Below are 18,611 nucleotides of genomic sequence, written 5' to 3' on the forward strand. Positions count from 1 at the left end.
ACATGCTGCTTGAACTGAGGAACTACAGCGATCTATCACACACATTAAAGAGCAACAAAGGTTGGTGGGTTGGTGCTTTTACTTATAGTACATAGAAAAATAGCTATGTGTACCATATAAACTGATTTGCTTTAAAGAGATTTGCTGAACAGGAATCATCCATAGGTCTGCAGATCCCTCACCACCATCCGGTGGCTGTTCAACAAACTAGATATTCTGGCGTCTGCATTTTTGTCGAAGGTAGACTGTTGCAATGACAGAGCACATGGCTGATTCTGTTTTATCTCATATGATACAATGCATGTACTGTATATAACATTTTTCTAGAAATATGTTTCCCCACTAATGAACATTTGTGCCGCTCTCTAATTAACATTTCCAGCAGCAGGAACACCTACAGTACTAGTATGTTTAAAACTGTGCAGGTTTTATAGTTTCTGCAGTCGACGGTATTAAAGATGTTTTAGACTGTTTTAACCGAAAGGCAGCATTTCCATTTTTACAGCCATGTTGAACATGAAATTTTCTCCCTTTTAGTTTCCTACTGCTGCTCCATCTCCTCACCCTAGTTAGGACTTTTTGGGGCTTTTTTGTTGTTTGTGTGTGACTCCAGTCTCTTAATTTGGCTCACTTCATTGTGAAGGCGGATGGAAATCTGCACATTTTATGGAAAGCTATGCTATTTCTGTAGTTACATTTCAGTGCAACATTTCAGTGGTTTAAATATATTACTACAGTAGCATTTAAGTGGTAAGATACTTCAGACAGGAACTTCTGTATTGAGTTATTTCATTCAGTTATTAAAGTAGCAATTTTGCGTTGATGAAGTGCTCAGAAACATTGCATACAGAAATAGCCCTTAGGCCCGCTCTTATAATATATTATGTCAGAGCTTAGTGTTATATCCAAATGCCTAGATGAAATGGAAATGATTGGAAGAGAGAATCCATATCTTTTTGGAAAGTAACAGTGATATAAGAGAGTTTTGCAGAGTCTCTTAAGTAAAGGGTTTGCCCCCTCTCTGAGGTCTTTACTAATATAGATTCAATGCCGACTCAGAATATGAGTCATACGCTTAGACATCCTACTAGTTTGATTTACCATTGTAGGTTTTACAAGGAATGTATGATATAACAAAAAATAGTATCTCAATATTAATGTTCAGAAATGTTTACTGCAAAAAAAATAAAAAATAAATCCATAGTAAATAAGTTTATAACAAGGCATGCTTCTATTTAAAACATTGGAAGTCATTAAGATACTACTTTTTTATTTTATTTTATGCAACTAAGACACATTAAATGTATTAAATTAAAATAAATTATATTTCATAATGTTACAGTTAAATAATATTTTGCATTATTACAATTTAGCTGTATTTTGATCAAATCAACGCAGTCTTGGTGAGCATAAGAGACTTCTTTCAAAAGCATAAAAAATGTATCAACCCCAAACTGTTGAAAAGTTGTGTAATATTTACAAAATTCACTATGTTGTTTAAAGAGCAAGTCATACGGGTTTAAAAAAAAAAAAAAAAAAAAAAAAAAAGGTTTTGCAGTTTGTAACGCAGCTACCCTTCAGTGTAAACCGTCTGCGAAATTGTTAATCAAACAAGTGCATGATATATAAAAGTGCATCTTTGTTTTACAAGTAACCATCCGGAGCAAAATCTTAATTATGGTAATGGGGGATTCGTTTCCGATTGTTTATGGAAAGACCAATCACAACAGACTTGGCCAGCTGACCAATCAGAGCAGAGTAGGCTTATGAAAGGGAAGGGTTTACAGACCTTAAGACCAAGAACTGCTTCGACTGAATCGTTTCGAAATCATTACAAAATTATTCTGATATTAATTATATATTCTGAGAAAATTACAATGTTTCTTGTCTTGGATGCATTTAAAAATTTTGTTGTTGACTCCAACACATTATTAGGACACTTTAAAATACCATATGACTTGCTCTTTAAAAAGTGTTGAATATGTTGTGAATATCTGACATATTGTCCAGTCCTAATCTTTATTGTTTTGCTATACCTTCAGACAGCACCTTGTAAAACAAACTGGCCCAAATGTGATTTTTTGCAGTTAAGAGGCTTTCACAGTATCCCACGTACAGTGGCTGCCCACTCACAGCTCGCTTTAAAGGAATCCTCTCACAGTCAGTCCAATGTCTCTTCGGATTTGGATCAGCAATTTACCACCAGTTGATTCCCTCACTGGTCACGTCTGAGCTTGTATCACGTATCAGGGGGACTTGGTTCTATCCGTCGGTAGCTGATTGGATGAAGGCAGAACTAAATGCGAGCTTGAGTGGAAAATCTACCATACGTCACCAGAAAGAAGTCTGTTGTGTTTTGGAAGATCTACATTGATCTACAAGAGTTACTACATTTTGATTCAAAATTACAGGCTCAAAAAATGTAACCAAAATAAAACGTACATTGATGGATAGTTCACAATAATATCAAAATGCATTTGGAAAATGGAATTCTCATTTCATGCAAAATTCCAATTTTATTGTATTAGCCTTGAACCTTCTTAAATTGTGCGATTTGTCACAATTTTCAGTGGTGAAGTTCACTCTTATTCCTCTGGAGAACACACACACACACAAAAGACAAGTACAATGAAATTTAATGGGGTCCAAAACAACACATTGACTTTCATGGGAAAGTCATTCAAGATATTCTGAATTATATCAGGGTTATTTTGCACCTACAGTACAGAGAAAGTCCAAAACAACACTGGAACCCACTGACTTGACATCAAGGGGATGGGATGATGACGAGTTATCCCTTTAAATCAGCAGAAGTATTACTGCTTACCACTCTGGTGGTGTAAAAAGTGTTATTTCACTTTTGCAGTGTAAAAGTGTTATTTCATCAGGGTGGTTATAGGCGAGCCGTAGGTGTCTGGCTGTGCCATTTAGAGCCAACAAAGTGGGTTGTGAGCGAAAGATGAAATGCAGGTGTTTACTGGGCTTTCAGCCTCACAGTGTTTTCTTCAGAACGAAGTGCAGCCGAAGCTCCACGCATTTCTCTCAGTGGGCAACCGGCTGCCAGAGTGAGGGGGAGGGGCTCTGAAGTGTTTATTTGTTGTGCAGCTTAATATATCTTTATCTTCACAGTTGCTGCATGATATTAACAAAGAGAGAAAATGACTGAGGAGAGCAGTAGCTAAAAGATGATTTGTAATATACAGTACATGGCCCTTTGTATTTTTCTTTGTCTTTCCATATTATCTTTGTCAGAATGAACTTGCTCACGTGACACTGTTTGGTCCCATAAGCCTCAAACACCATACCAAACATTAGGTGCGTTTGGTTTGGTACTAAATCTTTATTTCACAGTGGTGACAGTATATTTATATTCTGTTGTGCTGTTCCAGTAGCTGTTAAAGGAAATCAGAAACTTAATTGATCCTGAAAACTAAAATAACACACTATGTTTTAGCTAGATTTAACTATTTTATGTGTACTTTTTAGTACAGAGTTAAATGTGTGGTAAGTATTTTCAGTTGACATTTTCTGCTTAGATGATTTGTTTATTTATTTATTTATTTCACTTCACTGCGCTCTGGGATTGCATCTTGCATCTTATCTATTTGCAACAGCCTTCACTTTGGGATTGTGCATATGATGTATTCCTGAAATGCTGTATTGGCAGCTCACTAGGGGAAGGGAGCTACATCTGACATACTTTAGGCATGAGTTTTTAAGCTGCACATGCTAACAGAAAAAAAATAAAAAAATAAATAAACATGAAATTATTTATGCAAAACAGCATTGGATTGAAATAGGTGGAATATTTGATCTCAACAAAACAACTGGAAAAACACCCTCTCTGCCCAGTAAAGCAAGTGGGGATTATGGGAAAGCACAAGGTTCTGTCCACTCCCCCTTTCATGGGGTCTGGTCATTAACCCCCTCATCATTTACAGGCACGAATGCTTGATATCATATTAGCCTCCTGCTCCAAAGGCCTAACCAAATTATTAGGTCTAAGCCTAGTCTTTCAATGGCTAATATTCTCCTCTTGTTACCAGAATGCAACATGAGCCTCTTGAATTTAACACAAACAGTCCTGCCTTCACAGGCAGCAACTGCGATCGAAAAGGATGGAGGAGGGATATGATGCTGTTATCCAGCCTTTTTAAGTGCCTGAGAATATCTGCCTTCCCCACTCTCTTCAGTCTGCCACTTAAATAAAGTCTCATTACAGGCGGGGAGAGGGAATTATCCTCTGGCCTCCGCTGCATTGGAGAGCTTCTGTAAAGTTATGCGCAGATGTTGATGGGCACTCAGCACAAATTGCCTGAATATGGTCAGATCTCACCTGCCATGAGTAACTCTCAAATCTGCACTGCTTCTGCGCGCTGACTCATTGATCATTTTCGACAGGCTGGGGGAAGGATATTTCTTCAAATGCTTGTTTTGTGATTAGACATTGGGCCTTTGATTATGGCTGTGATTTATGTTTTATAACATAAATAAGTAGGGTCAGTCATGGCCTAATGGTTAGAGTGTCATAACCCAAAGGTTAAGGATACGATTCTCAGGTTTGGCAGGAATTGTTGGTGGGGGAATGAATTACCAGTGTTCTCTTCCACCCTGAACAACACGACTGAGGTGAGACCCTTGAGCCAGGCACTGAACCCCCAACAGCAATATGGCTGCCCTCTTCTCTCTCTTTCTCTCTCTCTCTCTCTCTCTCTCTGTGTGTGTGTGTGTGTGTGTGTGTGCACACTTGGATGGGTTAAATACGGAGCACAAATTCTGAGAATGGGTCACCATACTTGGCCAAACTTCACTTCACTCACTTAATAATTGTTAAAACTAAGTTAAACTAATTTGCGGTGTTTGCTAAAGCAATAAGTACTTTTATGCCTTTACATGCAGAGTTATGTTCAGGTTTTTACATAGTCTAGTCCAGTGGTTCCCAACCTTTTTCAACTCGCGGCCCACACAACCAAACACATATGTTTGTGTGGCCCACTTCAAAAAAATTAACTGACCCGCTATTGTTGGGTTAATAACTTAGTACTCAGAAGCTAGATTTTAAACTATATTTATTGAATAAACTAGGGCTGTGCGATATGAAAAAAAAAAAAAAAAAAAAAACTATCGCGATTTTATTGATCAATTTTGCAATTGTGCTTTTACAGTCATAAATGCATTCAGGATTAATTTGAAACATATTTCCAAAAGAAAACCAATCAGAGCTTTATCAAAAAGTTGTAACATCTCTAGAACAGACATAAGTCAAAATTATCACTATAGTGAAGATGTAAAAAAATGTATAGACTTGTGGCAAAATAAATAAATAAATAAAAAATCCTGTATACAGGGACTTTTTTTTCTTTTTTGCCATGCATTGTTCATAGAGCTCATTAATTGTAGCGGTGCCTCAGGTGTTTGCAGTGTGTATACAGTATGTGTATGTGGTCAGCAGTGAGAGTGCATAAATATAACGCAAAAGCACATTAAAATAATGCAGGAGTGCGAATCTCTCTGTTCGCAGCAGATTTCCTTTGCTCTGTCTCAAAACCGGTCGTGCTTGCTCAGATACACGCTGCTTTGCGAGGAGAGAGTGTGCACACTTAAAACTTGTCTCCTCTCACTTAAACTGCATCCTGTTCACTAACAAATTCACTCTATGCTCATGTGTTAGACATGAATTATTTTCGCACGTTTTTATTTCTAGCCTTTTACCGCAGTGAGAACGCTCTGATCCGTCAACATTGGCTCAGAAAAAAGGCGCATCACAGACAGTGTGTGAACCTGGAGTTAGGCATATGCGCACGCTCAAATCGTGATTTTAGGACGTTTTCTTTTAATCGCACAGCCCTAGAATGGACTGGAAATGAGCAGCAATAGTGGGCCGCGGACCACAGGTTGAAAACCACTGGTCTAGTCTTTATCACTATGAGTATACAGGGATACACTACTGTTAAAATGTTTGGGAACTATAAGAAAAAAGTATCTTATGCTCACCAAAGCTGCATTTATTTGATTTATTAAAAACTGTGATATTGTTAGAATTTTTTTTTATAATTTAAATAATCTATTTTCTATTTGAATTGATTGTAATTTATTCATGTGATGGCAAATCAGAATTTTTAACAGTCTGTAATCAGAAATCATTCTAATATGCAGATTTGCTACTCAAGAAACATTTTTTATGATTACAGTTTTTCTGCTATATCTGTCTATCTATCTATATCTATGTGTGTGTGTATATATATATATATATATATATATATATATATATATATATATATATATATATATAAAATATAAAATATACTGTCACTTGATCAGTTAATGCGTCCTTGCTGAATAGAAGCATTAGTTAAAAAAAAATAATAATAATAATAATTTATTTATTTGAAAAACCATGGCATTACTTGGCCCAGACTATTACAGACATGAATGAAACTTTGAGGCCTGTGGCTCGTCTACCAAAGCTATACAATTACTTTAAGCAAGCAGACTTAAAATATTTGTCTGGAGGATGGTAACCATCCAGCAACACTTGCAACCACATTACAATGGGCAAATTTAGTGAAATCATGGTATTTCAAATATGCATTGATATTATTATTTTTATGAAGAGGGTGTAATATGCACACATCCAAAATCTTTGGGCAGGTGCTCGATCATATGACACCCTTCACAGTAAATAAACAAAAGCCGGCACACTGCCACTACTGCTTTTAAAAATGTATTCAAATTAAAACGCTTTCAACCCTATAATCTTGCTTGGTCAGGCAAAAAAAAAAGAAAAAAGATTTTAAACAAATTATTTAAAAAGGGGTGGACAATATGACAGTTTTGTATCGTGATTGATCGCGAATATGTCTACGGTCTACTTCTCTGAAGAATCTTAGAGTTTGTGACCAAATGTGTCCTATTTTTGTACTTGGATAGCCCATTTTTCTGTTGGCAGGACTTCTGAGGCTATTAACTTGTTAAAGCTGAGTGATAAAGAAATGTGGATGAATTTAGAAAGTGAAGAGTGCGACATGATTGATATTAAAAACATAGTCAGCCACAAAAGAGAACCAACTCCAATAACATCATACTGACAGGCGGCTTTCTGAGTATGAACTCTGGGGGCGATGGAGCGGAATGAAGACACACGAAGTATACTTCAAAACACACAAAAATGTGTCAAAATGTCTTGGTGAGTTTTCACCTTAATGTATTCGGTTATGTCTTTGTTCGGTATGAACAAAATCAGTTGGGTGGAAATAGAATTAGTATCAGTTGCTTGTCCTCAATAAGCATGATAAATGTTTACTAGTATTAGTTGAAGGGCCTGCTAATTTTACTGCTTATTAGCTTGCAATATAGTCTTAAAAACCAAAATGAAAAGAATTGATAAGGTTAACGGAAAACAGCTCTATTCCTGCTGTTCCATAAGCACCACCTGTGGTCAGAGAGTGAAATTACATTTTTATTCAGCCTGCCATTTTTGTTCAAACCAATGCAAAAATCTGATCGAATTTTTATGCACAGTTGTATGTTTGATGGAAAATAATCGAATGTGCATTCTAAAAATCTAAACAATTCTTGATAATAGTCTATATCTAGAATTATTGCAGACAAAATGTCAATAATCATTCATTTCGAATCATATGTCTTTTCTCAAAAATGGTTTTAAATATGTGAGGTTTATCATTTTATTTTATTTATTTCATGAAAATTCTGTCATTATTTACTCACCCTCGATTTGGTGCAAACATGTATGAGTTTCTTTCTTCTGTTGAACACAAAAGAAGAAGTTATTAAAGATTTCGGTGTCCGAACAGCACCATTGACTTCCACAGTAGCAAAAATATTTATGGAAGTCAGTGGTGCTCATCAACTGATTGGTTCACAACATTTTCAAAATATTTTCATTTGTGTTCAACAGAAGAAAGAAACTCATAAAGGTTTGGAACAAGTGGAGGGTGAGTAAATGATGACAAAATTTTCATTCTGGACGCGAACTAATCCTTTAATATGAAATGCATTTTAGTAGAACATTTTTAAAATCCGCCCAACTGCTGTTGAATCTTTTACAAACTTAACATATTTTTTTTAAATTATTTATTTATTTTATGGGGGTCATTAAAAAATGCGAATGTTAAAATAGGGGTCCCTAGGAAAATACTTTGGGAACCACTTGTCTAAACAATGATTCTTTGAAGAGGGCAACAATTTTCCTTTTTTCTTTTCTTTTTTTTTTTGCACTAATATAACTTTGTAAACAGTACAGTCTGTAATTCAGATGTGCTTTTATTATATAATACCAAGATGTGGGTAGAGCTAAATTTAGCACAAGGCAAAAAATTAAAAATCCTCTCACTAGATTTCAACTAATCTTTTTTTTCTTTTTCATAAAATAAAAATTATACTTTCATTGTTTTATTTTATTGTATATAATTTTTTTTATAATAGTACTAATATTAATAATAAAATAAATCTGTAAAAAATATTATCTGTAAAGACCACTAGCGTTTGGCTAAGTGCATGTTATTCTCTTCAGCCCATAGTGAGCTTTTACAGTGGTGGTCTATTGCATCCTATTCACATGGATTTTACGAACAGGGAGGGATGGGGGTTGGTTGGGGGGGTTGGTTACCATAGCAACGGGTAGCAGGGACGATCACTGTGGTTGTGGCATGATCAGCAAGCAAATGCAAGCCCGACTTAGCAACTGCTCGCAGCCTGTTGGTTCGCCCCAGATTGTCCCACATATGCAAGCGACTGACCGCATTACGTAACATCACTCACTGGATTTATCGCATGCTGTTTCGCACAGCCAGTGTGTGAAGTTTGTGCATTATTTGAGCTCATTAAAAAAAAATAAAGCTTGAAATACCTGTAGCTCAGCGGCCTGCCGGTGGCTCCCTCATTTGGGAAAGGGTTACTCCTGCCCCAGGGCTGCGGATAAGTAGCTCATCATATTCTCAACACAGTGGCATCTTTCTGGGTGCAGTGCCGAGTGTAAGTACACAGCAGTAATCTGCTTAAGCTGGCCCATGAGTCATTGCAGCGTGACAGGTGTCTTACATGTACAGTAGTTCCTGCAAAAATAGCAGCAACAGTAGCTCGACAAGTGTAACCGTGATAGCGGTAAAAACTGTAAGCTTGTGCAGTATTAGCTTGTCACATCAACGCTTCAATCCAAGTGATGATGTGACTGAAATCAGCTTAATTCTCAAGCCTCATCCACACAGAGGAAGGAAAACTCTTTGCTGCTTGATGTTTTACAGATTGACAGACCGCCCAGTTTTAAGTGAGGTAATGTGAGGAGTTTGTGCAAAAAAAAAAAAAAAAGCTCATTGGTAATAACTGCAGTCTGAATTGTTTGCAGAAGGATTATCAGCAAATCTCATATGAAGTTAACATTAAATGGCATTTGTTAGCCATTTTACTTTCTTAATGTGACATTTTTAAACTGATAAATGTCTTTTTAATTCTTGGCACTTGGTTTACAAATAAACAATGCCCAACATAAAAAAATAAAATAAAAGTATTTTATGAGAAAATGTTTGAATAAAATGTTAAAAGATTAATGGCAGAAGTTATACAGTAGTTGTTACTTATTGGTAAGTTAACCAAATTATTAATTAATTAATCAAAAAATAATAGAAAGATTTATCAAGAAAAAATAATTATTCGATTAATTGAGGGAAAATAATAAAATAAAATAAAAATTCAGTTGCAGCCATATACTTAACATGCACTAATATATTACATTATATAATCTGTTTAAATAGTTTTCTTTGGATAATTTGGATATTTTATTCTATTGATAGCACAAGTTTAAAATTATTTGTTTTATTAAAATGATGACACATAACCAATTATTTAATTTGGAAACATTTTTTTCTAACATCACACTATTTTTCCTTATACACCTACGAAATAATGTATTTCTTATACATAGAAATACATTTATAAAATTTTTTATTTATTTATATTTTCAAAAGTCAGTCCCATCATATTTAGAGGTCCTTGGCACTAAAAAGTCTGAAAACCCCTGGATTAAACAACTGACCAGTGGTGTATTGAGCCAAGCTGATTGGTTTATTTCTCCAACAGCCCTGTTTCTTTCACAGGGCCGGGTTCATTGAGAACAAATGTACCATTCTGTAACCTTTTAAGATGACTTTTAGTTGTTTGTGGCTTTTGCAGAAATGAGTCAACCCAGGTGAAAGGAACAGCGGGGTGTAAACAACAGCGTGTGTACCCATGGGGCTCCAAATCTGTCTGTGTCTTAAGATGCCACTATGTAAAACAACGCCCCTACAGCTTTGAAAATAATAAAGCACTATGTAGAATTTGATGCAGCGCTGTCAACGGAAATGTCATCGTCTCTGTGCTCTCATCACATATGTTACATAGCCCGCGGCTCTGCTCTGGTGGATCGCCGGACACCCCTGCCATTCATCTCATTAACATACTCTGCACACACACGGGATGTCATGTTGCCAAGCAACAGCGCCACATCACATAGAGAATGTTGTGAGCTGGTTTTTGAGAAATGCAGTCTTTGAAAAAGGTACACCTACTGAGACCTGAGGAGCATCTGGTTCAGAGCAAATGTTACCTCTTATTGGCTCAGTTTATATTATCCTTGTTTACTCTGACACAAACGGCTGAAACTGAGTGTGGAAGTGCAAATAAAAGCAGATAAATTTGCTGTGCCAAATAAAAAGCTCATAATGGAGTCCCTTCTCTCCCCATTATCACTTTTATCACGGTCTTTTTGTGCAGCCTCAGATTAAAAGGTTTCTGAATGCATTTAAAGCTCTTTCTGCCTGTTGTAATATTGTTGTTGTTGTTGCGCAATTATCACTGAAGCATGGAGACTCTGTACACATTTGTGGTGGGTCTAGGTTAGATCAGAACTGAGATCTCAGACACCTTGTTAAAATGATTAACACACTTGCATTAGAACAATGTTAATTTGTATTCGGCAGAGATCAGATGTGAGCTCGGAGATGTCTTTCTCTCACGCAGTGCTGAAGCTTAATTGGACAAATAATCAGGCTGTGTAAAAAAAAACATACAAACATACAAAAAGGTTGTAGGACCTGCCACTAGAGGGCGCACTACCAAAACAATAACAATCGCGTGGTTTGATGATGCTAAGAAGGAGTGTGGAATGATGGGATTTGTTGTCTTCTACCCAACCACTGACGGCCATTAATCATACGATATGAAAACGATTATATATAATATAAACAAATATACAAATGCATTTAGAAAATATATATGGTGTATTTTCATTTCTCTATACAAATATATACACTTGTGTACATTCAAACACAATAGTTGGGTATACATAGCAAACACAAGTTCAACGATTTGCACGAGTAGATTACATACAAAGTCAATGCAAAGACGCGATCATACTATGGATCAGATGCGTCCTCGTACGAGTCTAGAGGCGCGATGCCCCGCGTTTGGCGTGTATGCCCCATAATACTAATCTTGTTGATCGTTATAATAGCATGCATTTTCAGTAAAGATACGAATCAAAACAACTCACCTGTCGAGTAAAACACAAGCGAGATCGGCATCTCTTTCTGGTTGAAGTTTGTCGCGAAGCTCTCTCCATCTAGAAAATGCAACACCGATACTGATCCTCGCTCTGTCTCTCCTCTTGTCCCAAAATCTTCTTGGGTAATTTGGATGGCCGTATGCTTACGTTTATGGGAGCTGTCCTTGTCGATAGAACAAGCGGCAGACGGTAAACAGTAATTATGTTCCATAAATAAGTAACACAATCCACCATAAAACGTGCAAGAAGTAGTAAATAAGGAACGGCTTGAAGCAAGCTAGGGGTTTGCTGGACGCTAGAGACTAATTAGAGACTAGTAGAGAAAAAAAATCATGGGAATTTTCTCATGATTTACAAGTAGATGAAAACATTAGAGATATTGTTAGTAATCAGCTGGACAAAATTTGTAACACTAGCCTAGTGTTTTTTTTTTTATAGATTACTGCAAATATCTTACAAATTGTACCTTTAATGTCTGAGACAAAGACTCTAAATCTTCCCATCACTATGTTTTGACCAAATATAAACCCCATCGTCCCTCAAGTGAAGTCATTAGCCCTATTCGGACGGGACTAGTTTTACAGGGGGTCGTTAGAGAAATCTGCGTTTCACAGATGTACTTGGTGATTTTAATCCCGTCTGAATCTGCCACGTCTGTGTTTTTCTCACACAACCTCTGTGATAATTCCAGAGCAAATTACCTACCGTTTTTCAGTAAACGCAGTGATCCTCTGAGAAAACGAATCCCGTCCGAATGCTAATGTCTGTGATTGCCGGTGATATTTTATTTCACAACGCGTTTCCTTGTGTGTTTTGGCCAACGTGAATTACCGTAGATGCTCTTACCGCGCGGATGTTTGATATATTTGCTTAGCAGCAAATAAATAATAATAAAAAAAATAATACAAATATTAAAATCAAGAGCAAGATCGCGTAAACTGTTAATACCGACTATTGTAATATCAGCATCAGGTAAGAATACTCACGTTCATTTATATACTCAGTTACATAATGTTTTAATTACATTTAATAAAAAAAAAAAAAAAGCAAAACAAGTTAAACTAAAGGAACCACACATTAGCATGGTTTTGCTATACTAGCCATTTAGTATTTATTTTGTAATAATACTAAGGCAATCATTCTGAATGAATGCAATGCACACATACAGAGCGCGTGATCTCTGTGACGCCCAGATGCACAAAACAGACCCTCCCACCTCTGTAATAAACACGGAGATACTAGTCCCGTCCGAATTGGTACATGAAAATCACAGACGTCAGGTGGTAAGAATCGAAACTCAAACGTGTCCGGATTCCTTTATGAACAGAAAGTTAAAAATACCATTTTAAAAATGTTTTGTGACACTGTAAATGTCTATACTGTCACTTTTGAACCGTTTAAAGCATTCTTGCTGAATAAAAGTATTCCTTTCATACTGACCCCAAACTTATGAAGCCCAGTGTATGATTAGTACAGTAGGACAAGTACAACTGTAATGCGGTAATGATTTCAATGAGTTCTGTCAGTGTGGATGTAGCGTCTCTTCAGTCACAACACTCCAGACTTTCATTTAATCTCCTGTGCTTTGTTTTCCCGTACAGTGCTAGTAAATGGTTAGTTTCATACAGTATGTGTTTTTCCCCCTCCAGACTTTTCTCATGGTGTTTTTTCCTGTTGTCATGAAGAAACTCTTCCCTGAGGGATGATGATCTACCCATGATACCAGTGCATTTAAAATCGACATCTAGTACTATCACAGCTGGTTACACATGCAGTTCAGATGTTGTAGAAAATAGCACAAATTCAGGTGTTCCCAGTCTCCTGCAGAGACGCTGAGGAAGAAATGACTGCGATTCTCTTTATCTCTTACTTTTAAGATTCAGTGTGACAGTTCTGCTGGGCCATTTGTTTTCCCAGAGGAAATCGACAGATATGAAAGAGGATTTCAGATAAAATAGTCAAAAGCTCAAATTTAAGATGATTTATTCAAATATTTGAATTGATGGCGTATAAAATATAATCCTGTCAACAATGCTCAAATGATTTATTTGCGTCACTTTTGATGTGATAAACAGATGAGGTGAGACGATGTGTCTGGTTGGGTGAGACTGTGAGTGAGCATAGAGGCACATCCAGATTAAGTCATGAATACACACACACACACACACACACACATATCTCCCTCATCACGATAGCACATACTCACAACTCACTGAAGATAATAGTGCATGAAAGACCATACACTTCCATTGATTCCTCAAGATAAAGACATCTGTATAGTATGATTTGAGTGAGCAAGTTTATAGTAGTTTTATGATTCTTTTATGGTGCTTTTTTATTGCACAGAACAATGAAACACAGGTTTGAAACGATACAAGTGTGAGTAAAAAAACTTTTGGTTTCAAATCTGAGCTTCTTTCTCTTGTGCAATAAAAAAGCAACATAAAAGTATCATAAAACTACTATGAACTGGCTCACTCAAATCATACTATACAGATGTCTTTATCTGAGGAATCTGTGGAAGTGTATGGTATAGATTAGTAGATTAGTAGATCATAGATTAGTATGAGGAACAGAATGACATGCAATTCATGTTATCTTCCTTTCCATTGAGCTGCTAACCACTGTAACTGTATTGAGTCAGTGAGTTAAACTAAAGACTGATGCATGAACGAATCACTAATTGTGTGAACTGAATTAGCCAGTTTTTTTAAAGAAAAAGATCTGAGTAAGGGTGAATGTTAAGATTTTCTATAAATGTGTTTCTCACATAAAAAGAACACTTGGAATTTGATGAACAACAGACCACTTTTTTGGTACCCAAGACTTCCAACTCTCAATACATTTAATTTATTTTTTTATTTTCTTTTGTAGATTCACGTATGTGTTCTATAGAGAGGAAACAAGTATCTAATGGCACGAGAGTGAGTACCTCAAGATAGCATTTTCATTTTGAGTGTACTTTTACTTTATAAACACAAAACAGAAACTTGAGTAATGAGTTGGAGGTGTGCTGTGAAATTTCCTTTGCTTTCACTGAGACTGTTTCCAAACTTGCTTCAATTGATTTGTAAGCCATTTTCTGCCAAGGTCAGCAGCGATGACAAATGCATTATAATACTATAACAGGGAAATTATACGCCATCAATAGCTGTACAGTTCCACAAAGTAGAATGGATTGCTTTCATATACGTTTCTGTTCCAGAGACTCAGACTTCCTAGCGGCTCTCGAAGGGCAGCTGAGCTTGTACTCAGTGTGAAATGAAAATACACCATATATATTTTCTAAATGCATTTTATAGGTCTTACTGTGAACAATTCATTCATGCATATGTTTTATTTTTACATAATGTTTTATTAAAATGTCATAACTGGACCATCCAGACTTACTCTCTTGTGAAATATACAGGGCTTCTACAATAATTATTCAGTCCCTGCAAATGATTGGAGAAATCTGACTGTCCCTGCACGCTTGCATTCATCTGCCTCCAGTTTTGATTGCAACGCCCACACCTCAAAATCACATTAAAAACCAATGCATAGGACCAAGTCCCTGCCCTACATTTTTTCTTTTCAGTGATTTTTTACACTCAGACAAACATCATAATTCAGAAGAAAAGATCTGTCACTTCCTCTGTTTCAACTCAGCTTTGCATAGCAGGGTTTTAAAAAAAATTATACTGGCATTCATTTAAGCCCTCTTTGTAAACTCCTCTTTTATGTGTGAAATGAAATTTTAATCTTTGTGCTCACATGGGCAACTTCTTAAAGCATACATACACTGATTTGCTATCAGGATCTGCCCGTTTCTAACATTGTGATCCATTCTAAGGCTGTGCAGAGCAGTAGGTGCTCAACTCAACTCAAATGTCTGATCACGAAGCAGGCTTACTTGACATGTAAATGTGGGCATTTGTCATGTGTTAAAGTATCCATCTGACTTAAACAGTTGCAGAAGTTCTCAACAGTTGTGGATCTATTTTTAATAAATGCTCTTTATTCACTGGGGAAGAAGTTTTCAGTTCTGAAAGTTTTCAGAGTTCAAATCAAGAAGCATGTTCTCAGAAGAAAGTTTTCAAGCGTAATTTGATTCCTCCTCATATTTTCTTTAAATAAAGTAGTCCTGGTCATAGTGTGGAAGTCAAATATGTCTTTAGCTGAACAAAAGCGTTCACTGTGGGCAGTATTGTTCTTGTAATTTTCAAAAGGAATTCAAGCAGGGACCTCAGAGATTAGAGTTGTGTGGCTGTTACTCACACGGCTCCAGTTTCTCCATGCATCTCCCAGCATGCCTTGCTAATAAGAGGCTAATTAATTTAAAGTCCTGTCCTCGGCAGAACTCTAGCCTTTTTATGTCACTCCCAAAGCTGACTGATTTGGCAAAACCTTTTATCTACATAAAAATTATAAATGTGTAAAGACACATTAAATAAATGTCCCTTCCACTAAGAACAACAAACATCCGATAGTATTGATTGAATATGCTGATTTAATTGAAGTTTACCCTCGTCCGGCTTTGTCCATTTATTAAATTACCCAGAAGACTATAGGCCACCATCTGCGAGAGGATCAATTTTGCCTTCAGTCTGCTTTCTTTGTCTTCACTAATTTCCCAGACATCCCGTGCTCCAACATACGAATGACAAATGAGCAACGGGCAAATTGATGTTAACGCCCAAGCTTTGAGTTATACGTTTCCACAACTGAAACGTATTGATCTGTTTTGCCATTTTCCGTTCCTAGAGTTTCTGTGGACAAAATAGGTCAAAATATTGCATTTAAAACCTAACAGCCTTTCCGGCCTGTACTTAGATTTAGTTTAAGAGGGCATTGAGAGTTTCTCAGAAATAAATCTCAGCATAATGGGATGCATTTGTGACATATTTGCGAATGCGCTGATGTTGCTGTCAGATGCGGTGATGATAAGGCAATAAATGAATCTGCAAAACTCTAAGGAGGTGAAATAGCCGAGTTGACAGCGAGCTTGTTAGGTTCACTGTCTGTTGTCGCCTCTTATTTAGTCAGATCAAAATGACGTGCAGTTGTTTATCTGAAGAGCCCATGTCAGAGGGGTTTCCATAGTTACTTGTGCGTCTGTAAAATAGGAGAGATCTGCCGCTTGTGTGGATTTAATGAAAAGTGCTCTCAGGGACTGCTGAATTATGCATGTGGAGAAACACTCACAACTGAGGAACTTTTCGAACTGTATGAATTTTTTATTTATTTTTTCAGACTAAGTTTAGCTCTATTATAGTAGGTATGTTTGATGTGTTCTTTTAATCGTAATACGTTTCTCTCTCTTCAGTTTCTCTGCAGGTCAATATTACACCTGCACAGGGAGAGATCAGTGTTGGAGAATCTCGATTCTTTTTGTGTGAAGGTAAGTTTTCAGATTGACCAGGAACCTTCTGGCCCTCATTACAGAGCTTTGAAGAGTTTTCTCCAGTTTTTCAGCTTTGACCGCTTGACTGGCTTTGTTCTGTAGATAATTTGAACCTTAGTTATGCCATTTATTCTTGGACTTTGTAAGAATTTCTACAAGAGGCTTCTTGGCGTGACACCATAGAAATAGAAACAGAGTGCCAGTTGACCAGGTTATGGTTTTATATTAATAATATGTTTGGCATTCAAAATTAATTTGACATTGATGCCATTGTGTTCTTTGCCTACAAAAATGTAATGGGTCTGTTTATCCATCTGTATTGCATACATACTCTCAATCTTTCTTTCCTACTGTCATTTAACCAGAAACATTAACACTGCACATTTTCTGCTTTATGAGAAAATGTGTTTCCTTCTGGAAAGGAAATATAGTTTATAGCAGAGTTTAGGGGTTTTCAAACTGGGCTCTAGGGAAAGGGTTGTTTGGGGTTTGTAAAAAATTTAAGAGAAAAGAAGGTAAAAAAACAAAAACGGTTTACGGTTTCATTCTGACCTTGAGATTTTACTGTGGTTATTTTATTCTGTTTAGATATTTGCAGCGATGATTTTAATAGTAAGAATTTGATACAATAAAACATTGAAACCTTTGTTACCTTATAAATGTTCTGAATTAAATACATCCTTGCTGAATAAAAGTATTTATTTCTTAAAAAAAAACAACCAAAAGAAAAAACATGTATATACAGTATATATTACAGAGAGCACAAATACAAGCTATTTTTGAATGTATGCATCATTCTTGGCCTCTGCTGCCTTTATCTTCTTCTCTGGGGGTTTTAAGACTATTTTCTTTACAAAACTGCTTTGGAACAGCATTTATTGTGAGAAGTGAAAACTTAGTACTAAAATGTTTTCCCGTTTTTATTTCTTTTGGCTATAACACAATGACCGACAGTATAAATCATTGTTTTAATTTTGCAAATATATTGTTTTCATATTACATTTACTACATTTCTCATACAGTAGAAATAAGGGCTTTATATATTGCAATAAATATTTGTCTTTTATAGTTTAGGAAAGGGGATCATTGTATTTGTGAGTTCTTTCACTCAATGACCACCTGTTTCTACTGAATGTGTGTCCCCTGTTTTTGACTCTTCTCAATGTCACAGTTGTAATGATTTCTTAAATAAATTGTCTGATTTTTCATGTTTTTGTGACCTAAGAAAATCAGTAATCTAGATGATTAATTTGCTGAAATAGTACACTAAGTGTGAATTCAACTTTAATGATGCTGATGGTGTTCTATGTCAGCAAATATCACATAGGACTCAGTAAACGAGATCCATGTGAATAAGGCTTACAAGAGTAATACGTTTGTGTGCCTATATCTCACTTTGAAAAACGTTTTTCCTGGATCCACTCTTCTGGGCTTCATTCGAAGACACAAAGGCATGGAACAGCGGCTCTGATAATTGGTCTCAGCACTAGAGGCTTCAGCAGTGCCGTGTCCTATGGTCCACTGATTTGGGTAATAGACTGGTAACCCGAGAATCGGTTGACGTTTTAAGGTTGTGCCTTCTGACAGCTGTTGTGCAAGCGACACCTAATCCCAACTAATTCAAGCAAACAATTCAATCGCGTCAGGCCTGATTTGCTTTTGATTGAT

General features: G+C 36.3%; 1 protein-coding gene across 6 annotated transcripts in view; it reads left to right on the top strand.

Annotated features, from left to right (window-relative positions):
- LOC128029304 (neural cell adhesion molecule 1-like) overlaps positions 1-18,611 on the top strand; it is a 92,333-nt gene that overhangs the window by 15,240 nt on the left and 58,482 nt on the right. For all 6 annotated transcript variants that reach the window (XM_052616999.1, XM_052617004.1, XM_052617000.1 and 3 more), the window contains exon 2: positions 16,866-16,940. In XM_052616999.1, coding sequence (XP_052472959.1) covers positions 16,866-16,940 — 75 coding nt within the window. The remainder of the gene's footprint in view (positions 1-16,865; positions 16,941-18,611) is intronic.

Source organism: Carassius gibelio, chromosome A15 (assembly GCF_023724105.1).
Source record: "Carassius gibelio isolate Cgi1373 ecotype wild population from Czech Republic chromosome A15, carGib1.2-hapl.c, whole genome shotgun sequence".
Taxonomy (NCBI): Eukaryota; Metazoa; Chordata; class Actinopteri; order Cypriniformes; family Cyprinidae; genus Carassius; species Carassius gibelio.